Source organism: Dermacentor variabilis, chromosome 4, assembly GCF_050947875.1.
Source record: "Dermacentor variabilis isolate Ectoservices chromosome 4, ASM5094787v1, whole genome shotgun sequence".
NCBI classification, from domain to species: domain Eukaryota; kingdom Metazoa; phylum Arthropoda; class Arachnida; order Ixodida; family Ixodidae; genus Dermacentor; species Dermacentor variabilis.
Window position 1 is genome coordinate 166,585,090 of NC_134571.1, and position 17,628 is coordinate 166,602,717.

Consider the following 17,628-nt stretch of genomic DNA (forward strand, 5'->3'; position numbering starts at 1 on the left):
CCATTTTGCAAGGCGGCAAAACAGAGACAAAGAATTCACGGTGAAAACGACACTAAGATGGCGTGGGCAGGCCGCATGGGCTGGGGATGGCGCGCGCGCGAAGTTTGACTTCATTTCAGCATTTGCGTGTGTTTTCTGGGCCGCGGTGGCCTCAAAACTAGCGGTTTTTTTTTTTTTTTGGTACTTTGCAGTTGAATTAGCTGCTAATTACAGAACAGGTAGCTTATGAGACATACAACCCAAAAATAAGCATTGCTTTGAAAGGCACTCCACACGACTTCAGTAAGTCGGCGTTGAACTCGTAATCCTCTGGACGAAAGTGCAGCGAGCACACTATGCGATTTTTTGGCTCTTTGGCAACACGCTGTGGTAGAGGTACGGCACTCAACCACTTTGAACGAAGAGGTTCACCCGTTAGCACACAGTGATAAGTAACGTTGGATTCACCGCTGCAACTACCCTTGGCCAAGTTCCATGAACCGTTCACGCATCCCACGACATCACATAGACGAGGCATTCTCGCTGCTTGTTCCAAATGCAAGTTTCGCGAGCCAGCAGAACGAGCGCAACACGACGCGATAACGAAACAACTGAAACTACAAAGTGCGCGCGGCGCAGAGTCTAGCGAAAACGAAACCTTTAAACCACCCATACTACTGAAGGGTAACGTCAAAATGTTATTTTTTTCTTAGAATCGAACAGAAGTAGACAAGTAACATTTTCTTCCGTCTTATAACCTAATTAAATTATCTTTTTAATACGAGTAGTTGAGTACTAGGGACATAAATTATGATGAGGAGTGGTTTCGTCATCGGGCTAGTACCGGAATGTCGCTGGGGGGTCTCAAATCGTGTCATGAATTTACCTCAATTTGTCGGTTACTAAAGCTCTGTTCGTGATTATATTCACGCCTTAGACGTTCTAGACCATTGCTTTATCACTTTAACTTGACTTCATAGTAACGTTTAGTGCCCCTTTAAGGCTCTATTTGCAATATTGATGCCTTAGAGATTCTCAAGCACTAATCTAACACCTTAGCTTGACTTTATATTTGCCTTGAATAGGGATGGGCGAATAGTGAATCTGAGCTCGAAGTGAATTTGAAGCGAATAGTGATTAGGTCAAATAATTTCGAATCGACTAGTATATATCATATTTTAAAAATGATAACACATGTAGGTACAGCATTTTGTGAAATTGACAACTATTAACAGTTGAATTTTATTCAGAAATCACACACTGCTTTTCTTTACTACATTCACAAGTTTTGATACAGAAATACCAGCTGCTCCACGTGGTCTGGGTGCAGCACTTCCTGCCGGCTGCTAACATTTCCTGCTGTTGAAAACGGCCTCTCACTCCTCGCCTGTGTGGCAGGAATCGAGAGGTACTTTTGTGCAATCTTGTTCAGCGCTGGGTACAGCCAGCTGCCATGGCTCTTCCATCACTCCAAAGGGTTTTCTGACCTTGGAAGCACAGGGGTAGCCAAGTAGTCTTGCACTTGGCAAGGAACACTTTCATGTGCATTCTTTTGCACCACATTGGAGCTTAATGAAGAAAAAACACTCCACAGTGTGTTAGCTGGAGGCTTCTCCATGTCCGAGCGAACAGATGTCCGGGCACAATAGTTTTAGGCTGGCATGAGCTCATTTTCTGCAGTTGAAAGAGTGGCTTCTGCCCACTTTTTTTTGGCTCTCTTCAGTGTAGCAAATGTCTTTGTAGCAAGGGTCAACAAGCATTGCATTTGCTGGAACATGTGCCATTTTTAAGCCAGGGAACCTTGTTGCAAGACTATGGAGAACGCTGTATGCAAATGATGCTGTTTGCTCACCTTCAAACGCATGTCGATGCAGCACCACTTGTGTACAATGCATTAGAGGTACAGTCGAACCCGGCTATATCGAACTCTCAAAAAAACACCTATCAGTTCGATATAGAGCATAATTCGATATAAGCCTGCTAAATAATTGGATGTCATAAAAGCACATACCATTTATAAAATCACTTTCTTGATTAAACTAGCTTAGTTTCGCACGAAATAGTCCTGCATTTTGTTCTGCTTTGGCAATTTCGCTGCCTGCGACGCACGCACTTTTCCACATTAAGGAGTCGGAGCAGCTGAGGGCGCAACTTTCCGCATTCGCGCAGAAGCACCGGACTATTGCGAGCGCACCAAACATTTCGGAGGATGTGGGACCGTCATTGCTTTCCTCATTGTGCCCACTTTCACCTGTGCTCGGTACGATGTTCGCAATGTAGTCTTCGTTTTCGGGCTCTGCCGTGGTCGCGACACATCATTTGCGCTCACAAACTCATCCACCGTTGATTCGTCAACAGCTTCCGGAAATTCTGACAATTCGCTCCAAACTTCGGCAACACTGGCAACGGCTTCGTCGCATTCATCAGAATTTACGGTCATCACCGAGCACGCGGAAGTCGACACGGCTGAAGCAATTTCAGATTAACCACTCGTACGCGGCCGTGCGTACGGGTCGGGCGCCACGGGCACCGGGTGGCGAGTTTGGACGCTTTAGCCCTAATCTCCCCCTTATTCTTCAAGATCGTGCCGAGAGTGCTCCTCGGAATCTTGTGCTCTGCGGGGACATCAGACTTCTCACCGCGTTCGACACGATTTATGATTGCGAGCTTCACGACGAAAGGCAAATTCTGCCGCTTCATCACGGCAACACTGTGGGAGAAGGCCTACAAGGCGCACACAAAAACAGTGAGACAACTCGCACTTTCGCCATCTTGCACGACGAGGGCACAAGAGCACAACCTGATTGGCTGTCTGAGCAAGCGCTGTGGGCGGGCCAGGGTCATTTTTTGCAGGGGGGGTGCCGACTGAGGCAGCGCGGTCGGGCGCGGTCACGGTAGGGAGAGCGGTTGGATGGAGTCGCGCAGCCGGGTTTTCTCCGCCACCGCGAGGGAAAGCCAACTTCCGGGGGCACTGTCCGCCGCTTGACGTTCGATATATTGGATGTCGCTGCTAGTTTTGTTCGATGTAAGCGTAATTTTTGCGATATATACTCATTGTAACTATATCGTGTCCTGAAATTGTTCGATATATAGAATAATTCGATGTAAACGGGTTCGATATAGTCGGGTTTGACTGTATCACTTCGGAAAGTGTAGGGTAGCGGTCTGCGCACAGCCTGGTCATTGGTTGGTCTAGGCGCTGCTAAACTTTTACAGCTGCGGCCGTTAATTTCCATTCTTTGGAATTCAAGTTGTCCACATCACATTCACAAAGTTCAAGTGAAAAAATTGCCTGTGGTTTAGCTCTGGTTAACCCTAGTTGAATTGCGAAAGCAAGAGCTGCAAAAGCGGTCTCTTCCGCAGTTGAAAGACCCTCTGGGACGTGGCACGACTTCTAGCCGCATATTTGTTACGACGCTTCTTGCGTCGTGCAGTGCGTTTTTCTGGCATCTTTTGAACGCGTTGTCTTTTCCTCGCTTGGTTCTGTTCCGCACCCTCCATAACCAAATACACTGAGGCGAAGTGCATATATGTACACCCCCCCGCGAGGCGACACCTCCTCTCCTTCTACCCCAGCGTAGCACATCTGGCGGAGCAAGCGGCAACCGTGGCGCCATCTGTTCTAGCGCGACTGCGACGTTGCTAGGCAACGGCGGGTCAAGGTCGGCCACGGCATATGGCATACGGCCATATGCCGCGAGCCAGTGAGCTGAAATGGCTCGCTGGCTGGCGTAGTAAAGCTTTCGCTTTAATAGGGGCACGGAGTGTGACGAGTCTCTCCATCATGGTGTACTCACTGTTTCAGCATGTGGGGACGTCCTGAATCACTTCATGCTGGACCATGTGCATGTCCTTTTTAATGTCCGCAAGCCGTGCACGCGCACTTCTCTTGTAGCGACCCCCAATCGCTTGACACTTCGCACAAAGCTGGGAAGAAATTGCCACTTCCCTTTTAGCATCATTTATACACAGCTGCAGGGTATGTGCAAAACAGAGAAGTCCTGACCACTGCGATTTGGCAACAGCTGAAACGAAGTTCCTGCCGTTGTCAGTAATGACAAAAGTCTGGATGTTATCGGGCAGACCCTACTCTTTGATCGCATCTTGGAGAAACTGAAGTATATTTTCTCCAGTATGCTCCTGTGGCATTGGTGTGCAGGTTCGGGCGTGCTGTTTGAAGTCGCGATCCATCATATGGGCCGTAACACACACGTAGCTGTCGCCAGCCCTCAATGTCCACCCATCCATTGTCAAAGTGAAGCACTCGGCACCATTTTGTCAAATACGTCCTTAATGCACTTCTTCAGGTCACTTTTCTTCATTGCGTACAAGTTTGGAATGACTGTTCATGAAAAGGTGTTCCGCGACGGAACGATGTACTCCGTAATTGCACAGCGCATCATCTCGAAGCCTTCTTCTTTGACCACGCTGTACGGCTGCAGGCCGCGTGCAATGAATGCTGCTACCTTAGTCATTTCTTGCGCTTTTATCGATGACTGAAGTTTAGGCTTAAACAAACTGGCCACGGATAGCTGCAATGATAGCCCCTTTGACTCGCCGTTGTTTTTCAGCAAACTAAAGTTGGTGCATTTCCGAGTATTCTTTGTACTTGCCTGGATGTTTCTTCAAGTGGCTGAGAAGCGTCGTCATAGTGCTAATAGGCATATTCAAAACAACTCCGCAGGTCTCGCACTGTGCTTCAACTCTAGCAGGCACATTTAGGAAAAAGTACCATATCGGGTTCGCATGTGCGCACTGCCCATACACAGGTGCAGTCGACGCCATCTTCACCTATAGCGGCAGCGCCAACACGTCAATGAGCGCGACTGGTGTGGTGTGACTGAAGGTCAGGGCAATCCGAGGCTTTGTCAGGAAGAGAGAAAAAAAAAGCGAGGAAAAAAATTAATGTCTACACCAATGTGGGGCCGGGCCGCCCACGTAGTGAGCTATACAGCGATGAGATATTTCCGGCTTTTTAAAGCAAAAATGTATAACCTTTGAGATCTACAGCTGCTGTATGGCAGCCACGGCGCATAAAACATAGCCTCCGAGATTTGTATTTGTGCCGGTTGTTTGTGGCTTTTGGCTGCCTATTCGAGACCGCCAAATAATTTGAAGATATTGAATACCTTAATTCAAATAGAAGTGAATAATGCATAGAGAACTATTCGATTGAGTATTTGACAACATTGAATATTCGCCCGTTCCTAGCCTTGAGTTCAAGTTCACTGAATAATTGAATTGCATTGAATAAATTGAAAAAGTCCCTCTAACTAAATTGTGCACATGACTTGCAGACCTGTTATGTCCTGCCTGTGTGAGACACTGAACATTAGTAAAGGTTCGTGGTTGCAAAGCCACCATGCAAGGTGCTCCTCACCTCGAGGCTGCACTGTTGGGGCTGCCACAGAGCACTTTTGTCACAGGTATGGCCTCAGTTTAGTATTGTGCTGCCACATTTGCACAGGTACCCGAACCCTTGGTAGAGCAGCCACAACCACCGCAGCTTCCACAGCCAGTAGCAACCGCACCAAGCCCCCTGCGGGAAGTTGAGCCAACGACCATCCCAGTGGCACCAGTTTCTGCAGCGACAACAGCCCCACCTCCATTGCTGTCCGGCGACACCATCGCGGAGTCTGCAGTGGTTACAGAGGCTACTACCCTGGTTCCTGGTCGGCTCGACTTTTTCCAAGAGTCTCAGATCGACCTTGAGTCACCGCACATGGATCCGGCCGTTGTGGCAGCGCTCCCCTCGGTCCCTGCAATGGCCCCTCCGCCCGCTGCTATAGTGCAGCCTGCCGGCTTTGTGCTGACCGCTGGCCCCCCACCCCACCCTGCAACGGTCGTGCCCCCTCTCCCTCACCACGCTGCCCCGCCCCCACACCAGCCACTTGTGAGCCACACCATCCCGCCTCCTCCTCAACCTGTAGTACAGTCAGTCCAACAGCCTGTTGTCCAGCAGCAGCCACCACCACCACCCCAGCCACACCCACAACAGCCTCCACCACATCAGCAGCCTCAGCACCAGCCACAGCTGCCACCAATGACTATTGACTATTCGGAGCACGTGACAATCCCCACTGTGACGTTCACCAACCAGAGCCTCCGCAGTGCCCACAGCGACGATAGGAGGCCACGGAGGGGTGGTCCTGGTGGAGGACCTCCCAGGAGGGGTGGCTACACCAACGGCAAAGGTAGGCTCTCCTGCCACATACCATATTCACTGAATTATAACGTGCACCCAATTTTTGTAGGCTTAAGGGGGGACGTGGCAATAAAAACTTCTTTATATATGGGAATAAATTGGTGAAATTTGCCATGCAGGTGTGATTTGTTATGCTGATATCTTAACAGAAATTAGTTTTGGGCTGTCTACAGTTGAACCCATTTACAAGTATACCGGTTTCAACAATACATCAGCTATAACAATGGGAATCTGCTGCACCGTCAACTTTTGTATGCTTTCTATGGTGAAATAACCCGCTTACTACAATGTCCTCATGCCGCATTATCTGTTATAACGATGAAGTCTGGCTGCTGGCTGTCCGTGCCAGAAGGTAATGGAACGCGAAATCCTTGAAAAGAAAAAGAAATTCCAGCCACTGCACGCTGATACAGTGGAACCTGTTTCTCCAGCCACACGTGCCTCTCTCCTGTCGCCCTTCCACCACTCCAAACACGAATGGGCTGCGCCCACAGCTCTAAGCCGCGCCACCCTCCGAAACGCAAATGGATCGCGCCAACTGCGCCGCTCCCAGAATGCTCGTTGGCCAACCTGGCCAGCCCTTCAATCTGCGCAGTTCAGCCAACGGAGCGAGTCGCTTGTGCTTGTCAGTGTCGGTTGCGTCGAAGTCGTTCCCCGCCGCATGGTTTCTTCGCCTCATCTGGCGCTGCCGAAACTAAAGATGGCTGATCCGCCTGCTGATCATTGGAAATGCACGACGTTACTGGTGAAAATAAAGCGCATGGCTATAGATTTGGAAATGAAGTGCAATATTGTGCAGGACTACAAAGATGTTAAAAAGGTGTGTGTCGTGGTCAAGAAGTATGGACTATCGCAACCGACAGTGTCGAATATCATCCGCTCCGCTCCGAAGTTCGACAGATAAGTGCACGCTACACAATGTGTGCAAACGCATTCGACAGGGTGGTGGAAGGAGGGGGAAGAGGCCCTCTACGAGTGGTTTCTCGGTGCCCATGGCACGAACTTGTTGTCCATCACCGGGTCAACTCTGGCCACACAAGCGAAGCAATTTGCCCTACTGATCAATGATGTTGACTTCCAGCCAGGTGGCAGCTGGGTACAGCGCTTCAAAGAAAGGCACGACATTGTGTATAAAGCCGTCACCGGTGAGGGAGCTTCGCTTGACGGGGAGGCGAAGCAGAAGTGGGTGGAGGAAACGCTGTCCCGCATCCTCGACAACTCTGTTCACGTCGACCTGTATAATGGCGGCAAAAACAGCAAGCTGCGCCTCACTGTTTTTTTGTGCGCCAGCATGGATGGGAGCGACAAGTGTCCCGCATTTATCATTGGAAAATTAAAAAATCCACGCTGCTTCTACAGTGCTGCCAGGATACCAATACGCTACCGTCACAACCGCAAGGCATGGATGGCACGATAACTTTTTTGAGAGTTGATCCAGCAGTTTGATCAACGTATTAAGCGATCTAATAGGAAGGGGCGCTCATCCTTAATAATTGTAGTGCCCACCACTTGATACCTAAGCTCGCAAGCCTGGAAGTCTTTTTTTTTTTTTTCCCGCCACCATGCACAACGGCAGGCTTGCAGCCCATTGACACCGGCGTGATCGCCAACATTAAGGTGATGTATCGTCGCCGCATCCTGAACAAGTTCGTCTTGTTGATGGACATGGCCACGCGGAAAGGTAAGGAGCAACCAGAATTGAAAATCTATCTACTGATGGCCGTGCGGTTTATCTTTGGTGCATGGTCTTAAGTGAGCGCTTCTACGATGCGGAACTGCTTTAGGGAAGGCGTGCTTTGTTCGAGGCAGCAATGACCTGTACGAAGCCTGAGAAGTTCCCAACGACATAACGATGCCTGAACTTTGGTCCGCTGTTGACAAGGGTGCTTCAGTACTCGAAAGAGTTTCTACATGCGGACGACGCATTAGAAACGTCAGAACTTCTAACCGATGAGGTGATTGTGACGAACGTGCTTGCGTCGGATAGCGACGACAGTGATGACGACAGCGGCAATGACGCTGTAGGGCAGGCTGCCTCCACGTTGCCCTCACGGGAGGCCCTGCAGATGCTTCAGTCCCTCCGGAACTTCATTTTTGCGAGGTACCTTTTGCTGCACTACGTGGAGCACCTGAATGTCTTGGAGAAAGATGTCGGCAAGCTTCGCGTAAAGCAAGCAAGGCTGACAGACATGCATGCTATTGCAAGTAGCTCTCTTGCAAGCTAGTGAGAATTACGTGGTGAGATGCTTGTGGCGATCTCACCCCAACGTTTATTCTGCCTACTCGCATGTCGCGCGGCATTGCTCTGAGCATGGGTGCACTCCAATCTATAAAAACACCACAATACTTTCCGCGCATAGAAATTGGACAACGAGGGAGATTAAGGCCTACTGTATCAGGAAAAAGGGTCGCGTTGTGTAAGCATGCATCTTTAAATTTGTATGACAGTGAATTTGAATTTTTAAGCCACCCCATAGTGTAGCATTAGTTACAGGGTTTTGCATTTTTTTCCTGCGCACTGATAACGGCGCCATCGATGGGAGAGCATGTGGCTAATGGGCTGTGTACATAAGCTTGTGTATTCCTTCGAATAAATGTAGTTGTGATTTCAGCGCTGTCCTGTGTGTTGCTGCCTTCTGTCTTCGTCATATTGTGCTGCCCCTTCAAGATGTTTATTCTGAATTCCTGAAGCTGAGAAGCTGTTGCAGCAACCTTAAAATTTTTTAAAAGGCCCGATTTGGGGCCACCAAAATGCCTCGGCGGAGCTCGCGCCTCACTTGTTGTCCGCGACCCCTCTTTGCAGTTCTTAGAAGTGCCATTCTTGACAGCTATGGCTTGTTACACGCAATCGGAACACTCAGGAAGCAGAGTTCAAAGGTTAAAGGGCCCCTCGCCAGGCGCTATAGCAAATTTGGTGGGTTATACGCTGGAAGTTGTTACATGTCCTTTAGGGAGCGTTCTGCCACAAAATGTTTCAAATCGGCTCATTAATAGCCGAGATAGAAATGTTTCAGTGCCGTGAACCCATGATTTCAGCAGGCGGGCTCCACTGCCAAGCGAGACGCTCTCTCCACTCACCCCGTCTAGCCTACGCAAGCGAAATTCCTTCCTTGCATTCTCCCATACCGGACCTCGAGGATCGCGTGACGCATACGTCACAGGCCCCGCCTTAATTTTTTTTCTCCTTGCCTTTCCCCCCCTCCTCGACGCTACGCACTTCCATTGGCAGCATCGCACGCGAGCTGTCTCATATGCGCAGCGCGCAATTTTGCACGCTGTGCACAAGGAAACATGACTAGCGGTAGAATTCAGTGCTGCACGAATACTGAGGCAGAACAAGCGGATCGCAGGACATGATAATGTGCTGGAACACTGTACAGAAATGGCTTACTTGGTACCTGCGCATGTGACCGCACAACCATGGGAACAAGCAGACGAAGTGGTAGATCTCTTTGGCTTCAGTGCAAAGTAAAACAAAAAACATAGGGACATTCCGTTTGTGTGTTTTACTATTTCTCTAAACTTAAATTCGTCAATTGAAGCAACAGATCGCACAGATAACAGATGTCTTGAATAATTCTCGAAGTCGCGTTTCAATACAAGCGATGTCGCACTGCGGACACAACTACGTAGCCGCAGGGGCAGGGGCACGACTTCACCATCCGGCTTGGAGTGTGGCGGCTCTGAAAAGAAGGAAAAACGGCGTTCAGTTTGAAATTTTAGATCTTTCAGCGGCTTGTAGCAATTTAATACTTAGCAGACACCATCTTTATTGCACAATGTATGCTCTGCACTTGTCAGCTCAAAATGGCCAGACCTGGTGAGGGGCCCTTTAAAACGAGTCAACACAAAAAGCAGCCACATGGAGGAAGGTGGTGGGGAGGGAGCACTTAGATTTTGCACAGGCAGCTCTGCTATCCTCCTATTATGCTTTTTTTTCTGCAACTTAGTTATAACAATTATTGGTTATAAAAATGGAATTTTCGTGGCATTTGAATATTATAAGTGGGTGCAACTGTATTATTGTTTCCGAGTTACAATTGACAGCCTCTAATGGTCATCTCCAAATTAATTACACAGAAGTTCGCCGAGATTTTCACATCCGCATGTTCACAAAGACCCATTCTGTGCAATAAAGGTATTGCTTCATTTTTTAAATGCCGAAATGAGCATAAAAATATTTTAACTCTCCTGTGCATATTGCCTGCCTTACGTTTGCAAAAAAAAAATTTGAGGTACAGTTAAAAATGGACAGCTTTATTGCACTCGTCAATGTTTCAGGATCTAAGTGCAAAACAATGATTTTGTCTTCATTTGTAGCGAAATGGCACTAGGATGACTGAAAGCAACTGCACAATAAATGAAAGCCAAGAAAACTGAGCTCAAAGTTTCATTTGTTGTAAACATTTAAATCTTTACTTTGAGCACCTAAAACCTACCTGGAATGTAATCCTTTGCCTGTGAGGACACATTTTCTTTGCATTTTGATGTACTTTCTTGCGCTCTTTCATAAGTTTCGTGCACCTTTTTAGTTGCCGTTTTGATCATCGTGCATCCATCCGTTGTGACAGCGCATTCAAAACATCTGCTCTTGTATCTCGTTGCGCAACCTCTTTATTAGTGAGCGTTGGAGCTGAAATCAGCAGTTCAATATTTGACGCTAAAACTTGTGCGCTGCCGATGTCACGTTGCCGTGGCGACCACACGTGGACGCACCATTACCATCGCTCGCAGGCGTGCCTTCACCGTCGCTCACGGACGCGCCTTTGCCAACGCTCGCGGGCACGCTTTCCCAATTACCCACGTGCGCTGGTTGTGCCTCGTCAACAAGCTCAGCGGCATCCGCTTCTACGAGTAGTTTTCTCCCTCTTTTCCACGCCTTTTGTGGTCTTCCGTACACGTAGGCCGTTTGGAACTTGATTCCTTTGAGGCTCATCACAGAAACAGTGCATAAGCTGCCACAATAGTCGATCACGTTGACCGGAACGTGCAGCTCCCTGCTGCACAAATGCGCAGGATAGAGGTTCGTTGGTAATTCAAATCTACAACAGCCAAATAATAGCACGCCCTGTGCCCCACATGACTACTGTGCCCTAGTCGCAATGCTGCGTTTGCTTTTTTTCTTTTTTTCGCTTGGGTTTGCTGCTTAATTTTTCGGTGGAGAAATGCATTGCTCTGGCTTCTTCAGCTTCGATCTCTTCTCTTTATGATGATACCAAGATGGCGGCGCTTCGCCTACGGATAGCCGGTCAATCTGCGGTGCGACGGGGCCTTCCGAAGCCCTATTTTTCCGCTATTTTTTATGATAGCACTCTAGGAAAGTGGTTTTCTTGATTTCTACTGCATATATTGTTTATATTTCACCGCGAGGTAAATAAAGGTATGTGGATCGCGAAAGAAGATAAATCAGTAAATCAAAATTTTGACAATTTGACCACTTCAATTGCCACGTCCCCTCTTAAAGCAAGGAAGTAAAAATATACCTGGATGTAATGCCAGTGTCACACACCCACTTATGATCTCAATCGAAAACATTCGTATTGAAATTCTCGGCCGCGATTGACTTCCTCAGCTTGAGCAAAGGAGCCAATCGAGTAAATGTCCATGTAGTGGACATGGCTATTTCGTCTGCTGCTGAAGTGCTGACTGGCTGGGGCTTTTATCTCCTGACGCATAACCCAGCCCAGCCATTCAGAATGTTGGCATCAGATGAAATGGACATGTCCACTAGATGGCCACTACAGAAGGTTAATGTCTATGGGAACTACCATATTCACTCAAATTGAGGCCGGCCCCGATTCTAAGCCGACCCCTCAAAGTCCAACGCCAGAAAAAAGAAAGAAAAAACTGCCCTAAATGTCAAACAAAAAAGTAAGGACAGCATTCACAAAATGAAAACATTTATTCAATATGCACATGCCGAGCTCATTCTAAATCATCACTGCTGTGGTTTGATAAATGCCATCCTTATTGCAGTGCATGCAAAAAACATCTGCTGGTTGCCCCCTTCAGCGACGAACATTTTTGCCATCGATGCTGAAGTCCCCTCTGGCTTGAATATTTGACGATGCCTCTGTGGCTAGCAGAACTTTTTGTTTGAAAACTGCACTATATTGGGGTCACCTGTTTGGTCCATTATGATAACGCCATGCTGCACGCCGATACGACAGGTCTAAATGGCGACGTGGCTCGTATACTTCACTTGGCGACTGGTGCGACTAGTAGCAGCTGCAATACTGAATTTTCTAGATACTGCTGGCTATGCAACATATTTATCAATTATAAATAAAAACTGGCTCGTTATTTAAAATCCTCTAATCTAAGCTGACCAGAGTTTGGTATATGATTATTTGAAAATAACTACTGGCCTAGATTCGAATAAGTACGACAAGTATGACAACATCGGAATGGTGGCGTGGATTTGCTTAAACTTACACGTCTGGCTTCAAATGGCACTGTTACTTTGCAAATATGGCTGCCTCTTATTCTTGCTGAAATCTAACCATGGTTAGAGTTATGCACGATGGCAATGGCTTTGTTTTCATTCTGTCTGAAAAGTTACATGTGTAACTCATTTCAACTCTTGCTTCAGTCCACTCCTATTTGAATTTGCATGAAGTGAGAATATAGATTGTGCTGGTACAGGTGTGAGAATGCATAAGTATACAGGCTGTTCCAAAACTAGATGTGTTATGCAAACGGTAGTCATATTTTCCATCTTGTCAGTTTGATGGGCCAACGGGCTGCTACGGCCTTTGAGTCAAAACGCCAACATGCTTGTAGTGTATCAGTGTCCAGCAGCTTTCTGTGGGCGCATTATGGCAGTGCCAGAGATGTGGCTTGTTTTCAAAGGGACATCGCACCCTGCTCTCTCCCTCTCCATCCTACAGGGCCACAGTGGCAACACAATGGCAGTGGTCATGATCGACCAGAAGGCTACCGGGGGGCCCCACGGCAGCCAGGGTCCGGACCCAGGGGAGGACAGCACCAGGGTAAGTGTGTTGGCTTATGATAACACTCGAAACAGTAGAAGCCTCTTAATTCAAAGCCAAATTTTTTTTTTTTTGTAGAGTGAACCATATCACCGAATGAAGGCTCTTAGGATCCTTCCGAGTCATCTTCCTTTGACAATGGCTGTGAAGCTCAGGATCAGAAAGGCACTGATAGATAGCCAGCTTTCCATTTCCAGCTGGTACTTTTTGTGTGACGCCTCACTTCTCCAGCCAGGTGTCTGTGCCAGCTCGAGGGGCCTCGTGAAGAGAGCTCATGATGAGTTTCTCTTATCAATGGGTGGTATAATAGATATTGTTACAATATTGTGATAATATGATAAATGTCAAGCGCGGGAGGTGCGCAGTTGTTGGTACAAGGTGCAAATGTGAAAAATGCCTAGCCGAGGGTTTCGTGAATCGACGCTCCACAGGCTGAGGTGCATAGCCTGAGGCAACAATGCTCGGAATTTCGAACCGCAGGTCCCAGACGCCAATGCATAAAATGACTAGCTACGGGTGAGGGGTCATCGCTCAATGGGCTTAGCATGCAGTCGGAGACGCCAATTTGCAAAATGCTTAGCCATGTGTCCAAGAACCCTGCGCATGATTCGTTTGGTCGCGAATTCCGAAGAACTAGTATGAAATGGATTTGCCACATGTCCAAGGATTTAGCGCACGAAGCTTCGTTCCAAAGTCTGCATCACCAATGCTCAGAATGCTTAGCCGCAGGTCTGAAACTTCCAAAAACGGAGGGATCGGCCACAGTTCTGCGCTGTCTACGTCAAGCAAGTCATAGAGCAAGTCATAGAGTCAAGCTGTCTTGCAAGTCATAGAGATTACTGTAGCTGAAACATCGAGAGCAGTCGAAAGCATGGTGTAAGAACAGACACGTGTCTGAATGGTGCCATCTGTCTGCAGAATGAGCTGACTACAACTCTGCTCAGGGTTCATCCATTTGCCAGCAGGAGAGCTGCAGTGTTAAGGAGGTCTAATGCCTTGTGTATTTGTGAAGTTAGAACATTTAATTATAATAGTGTAAATGTAGGTGATTGGTATCTTTGTAGCTTTAAGGAGCAATTTAACCTACCCCCTCCCTTCCCCCTGAAGAAAAATATCGATCAGAGATTATACCCATAGGGTTACTAATGCTCCACACAAAATGCTTAGGGAAGCTTATTGCAGGGGTGAGCCAACTGAAATTTCGGAATATGCTTATGCATACTTAGACAATTCCAGTGGAACATTAAACATTGTTTTGGTCACGAACAATCATTATCACATTCTAGCTATTGTGCATCATTCAGACATTAATGCACGTCTTTACAATTGTTTCTTAACAATTGTAAAGTTAGTTGAAATTGTAACATCTTAGTTGAAATCAAGAAAAAGAAATGGGCATGGGCAGGACATGTAATGAGGAGGGAAGATAACCGATGGTCATTAAGGGTTACGGACTGGATTTCAAGGGAAGGAAAGCGTAGCAGGGGGCGGCAGAAAGTTAGGTGGGCGGATGAGATTAAGAAGTTTGCAGGGACGGCATGGCCACAATTAGTACATGACCGGGGTTGTTAGAGAAGTATGGGAGAGGCCTTTGCCCTGCAGTGGGCGTAACCAGGCTGATGGTGATGATACAGTTGTGCACTTGTGTTTCTTTAATTTTCGCCCCAGCGTGCTTGTTAGCATTGAGTAGACTAGGCGGACACTATTTGGCATAAATTAAAGGTAAGAATAGAGTAAATTGCTAAATGCTTTAGGTTATAGTGGGACATGGGTTGGTTGAGAATTTTATTTCTTGATCAAATCTGATAAAACTGTGTATGCTCATTCAGTGTTTAGTGTTTGTTTTAAATATCTAATTATATTTTGTATATACATAGTAGTTGTCGAGATCGTTGATAATTACCTGCTAAAGGGAAAGTTGCACACAGCATATAGTTGAATACTAGAGTGCATAGGGATAGCACAGCGGAAACAGATCCGACATTAAACAATTATTTGTCATATATGGCCCATTGAAGCTCTGTGTGCACAGTATTGGTGATATGAGCAAATGTAAATGTAAATAAAATATTTCAGTTTCCCCACGTATCTTTATCTGCATTTCTGTACTGTATGTTTCGAGGTTTTGGTAACATTTGGTGACGATGTGCAACGCTGCAGCATGTAGATTTCAGTAAGATGTTAGTGCTTGCTGTGTATTGGCAGCTGCCAGTACACAGCAAGCACTGGCAACACTGGCAGCACTGGCAGCTGCCAGTGTTGTCGACAAACCTAGCAGACGCAATGGCTCGAGCTTCTTTGTCGGCACCTTGAAGAAGTGCACTGCTGCATCGTTTGTGTGGCACTTAGTATGCCCTTAAGAATTACTACCTCATAATCACTTCGGGATTATGTTTCACCTGGCTCCATATGAAACATGGTCCAAGTTGTGGTGCAGAAATCTCCCTCTTAAATGTGACTGTCAGTATTGTGCGGAATGTAAAGCCGAGCACTCACTTGTGCAGTGTTAACACGTCCGATGTCTGTACGAGGTGTGTGCACCCGAGTGTAAGAAAGCACGTGCCATTTCCTGCATCATATATTTGTTTTTGTCTGTCATAGGCATAAACGCATTAGTGGGAGTACTGCTTCTAAGTGTAGGCGTGCATGACGCAAAAATTTCGAAATAATGAAAACGTTTTCAGCGTTCCATAAGGTTTGTTATACAGTTAAACCTCGGTATAACGAAGTATTTAACTTTTCATAGCCTCTTGTCCGTAAAACACCATGTAGTTAGATCCTCAATATGACGAAGTGTGTTTGTATGCAATTTCAATAGAACAAAATTTCGCTTCTGCAGCAAAGCAACGCTAGGCAATAAGTAAAAACTTCCGTTGAGGCAGATGGTCAAACGATTGAATTACAAGCGGCTGCTTGTAAACGCAACTCTCAAATCACGCGGGGCGCGACAAGAGCGACCGCTGAAGTAAAGCCGCATCATGTTCCCTGTAAAGTCCAGGTGCCATAAGATTCTATTGCGCCCCACACACTTTATGCTTGGCGCACATCACGATTTCTGACGCATGTCTCGGCCGTCACTGCGCATGGCTGTAAGTGTGGCTGAGTGCCTACGCAGCTGCGCACCCTGCTTTAGAGGCAATCTGCCACGTGTGCAGAGAGTCGGCGTGCCAAGACGTCGTGGCATCATGTAAGCTGTCTGCCCACTCGTTTAGTATTAGAGGTTGCGTAATCTCGATTTTCGGTGATCCGTTGAAACGAGAGGCAGACAATCCCTCCCCACTGCCGGCGCTTTGCTTGATAGCGTCGCCCCAGTGCGGGTGACACTATGAGCCGCGGGGGGGAGTGCAGGCGAAAACGTGGCGTGAAATCGTATCATTCGTCGCCAACTCCCAAATATACCAAAACACTTGTTTTCTCTTTCAAATTTGCTTTCTTTGGTTGCCTGATAATTCAGAAAATTCTGCAGCCCCTTTCTGTGTAAGAAAAATTGATCGGTGACTGTACTTATTTGCATAAAAGGCCGAATTTCAATTCAACTAAATTTTGGTATAACAAAGCAAATTGCTGATTTTACCTACTTCGTTGTAATCAAGGTTTAACTATGAGTTTCTCTGCATGCATTCTTAGTACGATAAGTAATCGTTTGCACCCACGGCTGTCTCTTCTGCAGGACGTGGGCGCCCTGCAGGGAACCGCGGCGCCCCACGCAACACCGGTGTTCCAGCTGCAGCCTATGCCCAGTAGCGGTGCCTGCCAGTGACATTGCTTTGCCCAGTTGCCCCGGGAGGGCGCTGCTACCAATGCACCCATCTGACTCTGCCTCCTGTCTGGGAGTTGCCTCTGCTGCCCCCTCAGCCAATTCTGTTTCCTTCTTTCTCTTGTTATATACTGTTGCCCCTCTCCACTCCCAGACTCTCCCTCTCTGCACATTTTGTTTTTCATTCTTGTCCCTTTATGTATGTGTGCCTGTACAGTCTGCCCGGGGCAGTGGAACGCACTCTTCCTCCTCTTTGGGATGGGCGGGGTTGTGCTCTGTCAAAGAAAAAGGTCATCTCTCAGGCGTGCGTGCCAGGACCAACAACAGCCCTCGCCCTCCTTTTCCCCTCATTCTGCAGAGAGTTTGTGCATAAAACACATTGTTTGTTCCCCTCTCCACTCTTTCTTTCCCCTTCCTGTTTCTGTGTGGAAGTGGACACCAGCAGTTGTGCACAGGGCCGTTTGTCTGTGGCATGCACTTGGAAAAGCAAGATGCAACGCATGCCGAGGCAAATAAAGAAAAGAGCCGAGGTGGATCTTCTAGTTTTAAAAAATGTCCGAGTGTTCTGTCTCATTCTTGGCCTGCCTAGCCAATACGATTCCTCTTGCATCTTGCAGTCAATTTGGCTCATTCGATTAAACTGTCAAGTACAAGACAAGCTCCCCTTGTCTTATACAACTGCATACCACATGGAA

The 17,628-nt window shown here is 47.4% G+C and overlaps 1 protein-coding gene across 1 annotated transcript in view; it reads left to right on the plus strand.

The window, feature by feature from the left end:
* LOC142579919 (caprin-1-like) overlaps window positions 1-17,488 on the plus strand; it is a 34,666-nt gene extending 17,178 nt beyond the window's left edge. The window contains exons 6-8 of the mRNA XM_075690592.1: window positions 5,447-6,173; window positions 13,075-13,176; window positions 16,847-17,488. Of these exons, the coding sequence (XP_075546707.1) occupies window positions 5,447-6,173; window positions 13,075-13,176; window positions 16,847-16,920 (903 nt within the window). The 3' untranslated portion in view covers window positions 16,921-17,488. The remainder of the gene's footprint in view (window positions 1-5,446; window positions 6,174-13,074; window positions 13,177-16,846) is intronic.
* Window positions 17,489-17,628: the final 140 nt, after the last annotated feature.